This window comes from Lathamus discolor, chromosome 4, assembly GCF_037157495.1.
Source record: "Lathamus discolor isolate bLatDis1 chromosome 4, bLatDis1.hap1, whole genome shotgun sequence".
Classification (NCBI taxonomy): domain Eukaryota; kingdom Metazoa; phylum Chordata; class Aves; order Psittaciformes; family Psittacidae; genus Lathamus; species Lathamus discolor.
Window position 1 is genome coordinate 21,484,177 of NC_088887.1, and position 6,936 is coordinate 21,491,112.

The 6,936-nt window shown below is 39.0% G+C and overlaps 1 protein-coding gene across 1 annotated transcript in view; it reads right to left on the reverse strand.

Annotated features, from left to right (window-relative positions):
• LOC136012739 (beta/gamma crystallin domain-containing protein 3-like) overlaps positions 1–4,828 on the reverse strand; it is a 31,413-nt gene extending 26,585 nt beyond the window's left edge. Inside the window, 2 exon segments of the mRNA XM_065675802.1 lie at positions 133–247; positions 4,629–4,828. Coding sequence (XP_065531874.1) covers positions 133–247; positions 4,629–4,828 — 315 coding nt within the window.
• Between the last annotated feature and the right edge of the window lie 2,108 nt (positions 4,829–6,936).

Consider the following 6,936-nt stretch of genomic DNA (forward strand, 5'->3'; position numbering starts at 1 on the left):
CAAGTGTTACATGTGTAAGGATTAATCCTGAAAGGACATTAGAACCCAAGTTGTATTTCAGTCAAAACCTTCAGGGGAGCAACTATAGGAAAAGGAAGGCACACAACTTCTTAGGAATCGTGCACGCCTCACCATTTTTAAGGGATGCAGAGATTTTACATCTGCCAAAGGAATTTCAGATGGTGAATCACATTCTTCCAAGACCTTCATCTCTCCCTTGTAATTAGAGTCTGAGTAAGCAAGCCATCTACAACAATAAGGACAAAGGACTTATTAATCTCATTAGATAAATTACAAATACAAAGATCTTATTTTAATAAGTTTCCTTTTTGTACTCACAAGAGCTAGATAACGTGTTCTAGATACTGCCAGCACATCAAAACAAAGCTATATCTAAACACATTGGCAACATCAATGCTAAGAAGATCTCAAATACTTTTTCTCACTCCAAGCTAAACATAAATGAAAGAGAAGAAAATTAGCAATTTGTTCACCTACTTTAAGAAGCCAGTTTGGTACAGTGTGAGTATACAAAACCAATGTCAGTACTAAAGATGAGATGCATCAAATTTTACCTAGAATTGTCACCTTAGGAATTAAAAAGGTTTCTAACATCAATCCCACTTAATTTTTTCAATTATTAACATATGAGGATTTACAACACTGCTTTGGAAAGCAGGCTACTGTAATTTTGACATTAAGATTTAAAATGCTGAGACTCCTTCAGACAGTTTTAAATCAAAAAGTAAGCTGAATGTAAAAGTTGGGCACATGGTTAAGTCAACCAAATAAGGAAGGGAGGAAAAGGCATTGATCTATATAGAAAATTATTTTAAAAGTTAACACACAGCCACAAGCAGTTAAAAGTTATACTAAGTTCTACTTAAACTAAGAATGTTTTTAGTTCCTTCACCACCTCAAGTTTCACAAGCATTGTGAGACTATAGAAAGGACGCTTGTCTCACGTGAAAAGCAAACTCAACACTCTCGTAACAGATAATGGCATTCTGAAACCATTTATGAGAAGAGGCACAGAACTCCCAAACTTCAGGAACTGTGAAGTGTTGGCCATTTACCCAAGAAACAGATTATTCTGCTCAATACAGGAAATGGTGGGTTACCAAGGGGCCTGTATCATACTGCATCACCTCTCTCCAGAAAGTCAGGATATGGATGTAGCTTGAGAAATGCTTGGATGATGTAGTATTAATTTTCTGGTATAGCCATAGTGTTATAGCTATAACAGGGTGGGTGACTAGGGAAACAGTATCTATTCGCCAATAAAGCTAATTATAGCTGAGCTGCTGCTTCTATTTATAAAGCCACTGAAAGATGGAATTACAGAAAACTGCCAGTAACTAGAGTAAAAATGCTTTCAAAAATTTGGTTCCACTCCTAGGAGCCCACACAGCACAATGCTGAAGCATAGAGCTGAGAATATATAGTGTATGTTTACTGATCTGTAGCAAAATCCCCTAAATATTGTTTGTATCACCAACTGATTTTCATCCCATGATGTTACTCTTCTACCTGCTGGCAAAATGCTACTAAAAACATTCAGTACTCACACTCCTGATTTGACTTTTATATAAGGGTTTTTCTCAACATCCAGTTCTTCTAAATTGGCAACTGCACCCTGTATGCAGATAGGAAGTCCCTCTGTACTACCAGCTGCCAGGCAGAACTCTACCTCTGGAATGCCACAGTCCGGTGGAAAGAAATCAAAGGGTAAGTCTTATCTGCACTTACAGAGTCTGCCCCATTGCAATGGGAGAATAACCAGTAATGTTTCCTTCTTTTTTCCCCATTTTCTCACCCTTCTAATTTAACTCCAGGCTTCACACGATGTACAGGTTTTAGTTTCTTTTAAGTGAAGACTTGAACTTTTAGAAAAGCTAAGGGAAGCAAATTTGCAGCTCCCATTAACTTTCGAAGAACTGTGCATTTATGCCTGCTGGGCTACTTTCAAAAACCTCAGTTTAAACACTCTCCAAGTAAAGGATTTGACAATATTCAATGACAGACAAACCATGCATATAATATACCAAGTTTTTTAAAGACAGTGCTTCCATAATACACATACCACAAGCATGCATAACTAAAACTTTCTAGAAATGTCTACTACATTTTCACCTCCCTCCCTCAGTGCTAATTAAGTTCTGTATGTATCCGACTATGGTTTCAAGCCATACGAGTTCAATTTTCTGTCATGCTAAATAAATCTACAGGATTTTAGACAAAGAAAGAAAAAGATCAGTAACAGAAAATGTTTTGTTAAGTAGACACTTTAGCAATTTTCCTGTTACTATGGAGCAATCTCTGTTATCTTAGCAAGGGTTTTCTACTGATAGATACCATGTTGGAGAACAACTTGTTGAATGTGTTATTTTCTCTAGAATTTGCAGGGATTTTATTGAACCAAACTGATTTCATAAACTTTATATAAAATGCATTACCAATACTTCATTCAAATATATCACAAATCAATGAGGACCTTCTATACAGTCGTGCTTCAGCAGTGTGTTACAGAAAAGTCTTCCTGTTACAGTGAAAGGCAGCTCATGTGCTTATAGTTTGCTCAGCTGTAGCTGGACCCCTTCAGTTCTCAGTGATAACTTCAAAGCACCATTCCCGTTACCCTTCTGACACACAGGCCCATTTGCATTAGGCCGAAGGGCTTGGACAACATAGAGAGACCTGCTAAATGTGTCTTGAGGAAGATGCCCTTCACATGTGCATTAGAGAAGAGGGATAAGAAGCTGTCCCTGAGGGTGCACTCAGAGAAACATGTGGTTACTGAATTTGTCGAGGACCCAGGCACGGTGCATGATTGAGATCCTACATGGCCTGCAGCTTCTTCCAGACCCTGAAGGGCAGAACACAAGGGCTTGCAGAGAAACCCAACAACAGGGCACAAAGGCTCTTACAGTTAGAGCACCTCATCTCATGACACCACCTTCATGCTCTCTTTTTTCACATAGGTATTGGGTGGAGCTTTCAAATGATGGAGTAACATCCCACCTAGAAACACACCTCTTCCTGGTTAGCAAAGTTCTTTCAGTAATTATTTAACTGCCAACAATAAATATGGCAATTATAATAGATGGACTTGAGGATATTACTTCACTTTCCACGAGACCTGAAGTAACACAGCATACTGTTTTGGCAACCTTCCCTTATGCACAATTGTGTTTCCTCTGTATGTACCTTGCAAACAATGCACATCATTTGTTTTTAGAACAAAAACTGCAATACCAGATTAAGATGAGCAAACCCAGAAAAACTAGGAAAAAAGACTTTCTAGTGCAATGCTATTTTATGCAAAGTGCTAAGGAACAGCATTCCTCAACTCTAAGTATAATGCTAAAACAGTTTAAAAGAGAAAATCTCTTCATAGTTTTCACATATTTAACTGCAATTTAATAAGCTACAAAGACATGAAGTTTGGGTTTTTTTCTAATACCTGATATGTAATATGGCTGAAACCCATGAATCCAACAATAAAGCTTGATACAGAAAACTATAAGTTGCACCTATAAGAATTCCACAACTTATGACTCCAGACTCTTAATAGTTTCAGATAAATTCTGAAGCACAGTACCTACACACCTAGACAAGTAGCAAAAAAGTATCTTTGCCTGTGGGCTCAGACAGAATATGAGACAGAGGATGTGTAATTTTAATTCAGTAGGAATTTATTTCTTTTGTTTTGGTTGGTTCGTGGGTTGGGTTTTTCCCCCCTCATTTGAAGTCTGCAGAAAAGCCAGTCTGTGTTCTCCGTTTCAAGCCTGCCCTCCTGACTTGGAAGCTTACGAGGCAGGCTCCACTTCAAGAGATGAGGAATGTAGCAGTTCTCCAAAGGGCAGGTAAAGCACAAGCACTCATACTAAGATCTCTCCTATTTATCACCATCTCTCCCAAGCTGGATTTTGACAGTCATGAAAAAAAACCCCACTCATTTTTATGGTATTTTTATGCGCACTAGATTAAGACCACAATGTCCTTTCATGAAGTGCCACACAGTAAGCTGAGGCTGTCACCAAAAGCTATTCAAATGCATATTTTTAAAGGTAATAACATGTTTCAGCAAGAATTACATTTAAAAAAATGTGCTTAGAAAATAAAGTCACAAATATACATTTTGACTTAAATACTGAGTTCAATTTACATATGTTAATTCACAGACTGTAGAAAAAGGTAAAATTTAGGATTTCTGTATGAGGTGAACACTATACATCTGCAGATGTACACTTAAGTACTATGCCATTAATTTATATAATTTAAGCATGTGAGCTTTAGCTTGGTAAATATTTGCCCTAGCATGTTCATATTTGTTTGAACATATTTAATAGGCATCATTATTTCCAGAGGCTTCTTTAACTCTCCTAATAAAGCCACCATCTTCAGAAACCAAATGACAACCACACAAATATGATAGCGTTCAGGCTGAGAACTAGATCCTTCAGTCTGAAGCCCTTTCATTTGCAAAGCATCAAGATTTTGACATAAGATACTCACATGCAAAATTATTACGACAGTGTTTCCAAACTGGAAAGTTTTCTCTCTATAACCGCCCTGGCCTTGCCACCCCCATCACATGCAGTCAAAACTCATATCATATTCATTACCCTACTGACACGTCAGGCAAAAACAGAATTAAAAGCATAGCAAACAGATTAGCTATCTGTTCATTTCCAGTGCTAATACAAAACCAGCGGATGCTCAGGTAGGTCACAGCCTCCAGGCACCACACTCTGTCTTCCTTCACTCTGTGGTACTCTCCTCCTACCTCCCACAGAGTCACCAGCAGTGCCTGTGCTTCCCTCATGGTCTTTTGGGAGCAGAGGTGCTTAAAAAAGCATGGGGAATACTCATGCTAGCTCATAGAGAACAGACACTTGCAAAACAGTAACACGGTGATCAGCAGAAAAGTTAAGGCTTCCTCGGAAGAGGGTTAAGAAGACCCTCAAGACCTTTAGTGTGAAATATTACTCTTCGGTGGCATGACATTCTTCTAGGGCAATCACGAGCTCCATCAGAAGCAACAGACCTAAAGCCTTCAGCCCTCTCAAGGGGGTCTTGGCTGTTTATCCTTCTTCTGGATCTAGGGTCACAGGACTAACAGACTAGCAGGGCTAGATAATTTTATCACTGTTAGGTCTTCTCCTTGGACCTGAAAGCTCTGCTGACAGAAATGATCAAAATAGCCTATTTACATGAGGTAGCCTTTTATGTCAACACCAGGACAAAGAATGACTGCAGCATGGCTTCTTAAGCTGAATATGAAAATAATGATGACAGAAGAGTCTATTAAAAAACAGGCCTAATTACTTCTGGTATCCACATAATTGCTTTTTAATACAGTCTAGACATTCACCCTACTTTTGATACACAGCTTGTCCCTATGACATGTCAGCTTCTGAAGCATTTCTTTATTTTAAGTCTTACTCTGTTGGTCCTCCAGCCTTTTTTTACTCACTCGTAATTCTTTCTCCCAGTGCTCCTGCTCTGTACTACTCTTGCTACCACCCATCACCACCAAACCAAACTACAAAACACCACAGGGCTGGAAGTAAAAGAAAATAATATTAAGGAAATCAGTTATTACTGTCTTATAAATACCAACTAGCAAATGATACAATCTGAAGCTGCTGGGTGTCTTCCTATTGCATCTAACAAAGTAGTCCCTGCTTGAATTAATAACTTTCCACATAGCAAGCCATACAAATGAAACACGCCCGTTATGGAACACTGTGAACACTGCCATTACAAAAGAACTTTGCTTAAGGAGAGTCCAACAGGAATCCAGTTATTCCCCGCCTAACTATCTTGCAGACAGCAATTATAAACTGCTGTTTCAGATCTCTTGTCGCCTTCCAAAATGGTGGTTTACAAGATTACTCCAGAATGCAAACATCAGCAACTCTTCTCAGCCCTTGTTTTTGGGTAAGTAACATTAAGCACTCCTTTCGGTCTTCTAGAATCAGGTAGAAAGTCATCCATTTCCATAAGACTAATACATGCATTTGCAATAGACCAGAGAACTGACTTGGCTAAGCAGACTGTGCTGCTGGAGCTGCATTGAATCTGTATGTGCAGGCAGATTTTGCTAGCCTATGCTCATGCTGACTTGCCTTAATAGAGGTTCAGACTCTACTTCAAATAGGTCTTTGCTTTACTAGTTACACAGTCTGTTCCTTTGGGACCTCCCCCCTACTCTTCCCAATTCCTTAAAATTAAACACACATGCATACATCTAATGCATATCCACAGTAAGTCAAGCCACAAGCTAACCGCAAAGCTAACAGAATCTCTGCTTTTTGTGGAGGCTTGAAGCCAAATCAGAGCATAAAGCTACTGGCAGACTGTTTCTCAGCTCACTAGCATCCACCAGTAAAAAGTAAAAATGATATTAAATGTACCTCCTCCAGTTTCTTTAGTAAACATCTGGGTTTCTCTTCCTGGCAAGCCATTTTCTTCTCAAATACTTAGCCAATTTTCAAATCTGCTAATTCAAGGCATCTGAGCAGTCATTAAACCAAGCACCATAAAAAGCCACTTGAAGAATTAGAAGACAAGTCAGACAGCATGGACACACAGGCAATATGACCCAGGTAGGTAGGGGGAAAAAAGCCACTGAGCTACCCACCATATGAAAAAGGGAATGACAGTAAAACACGTGATCCTGCAGACTGCAAGCATGTGAGCTGCCTGAAAAGTTCACAGCTATTTGTCAGTTAAAAACAATGCCTATATTTTCCACAAAAAAATAGATTAGGTAGCACTTTGGCAAACGGCCTTCTAAAAGCAGTTCCACAGCAGCTACTAAACTACAAGCTGAAAAAAGAGGGATGTTTTCACAAATCAGGGTTTACAGGGTAAAACCCAGCTTAGTAACTTCCACACCCACACTAGCTCCACACAGGCCTATGGACA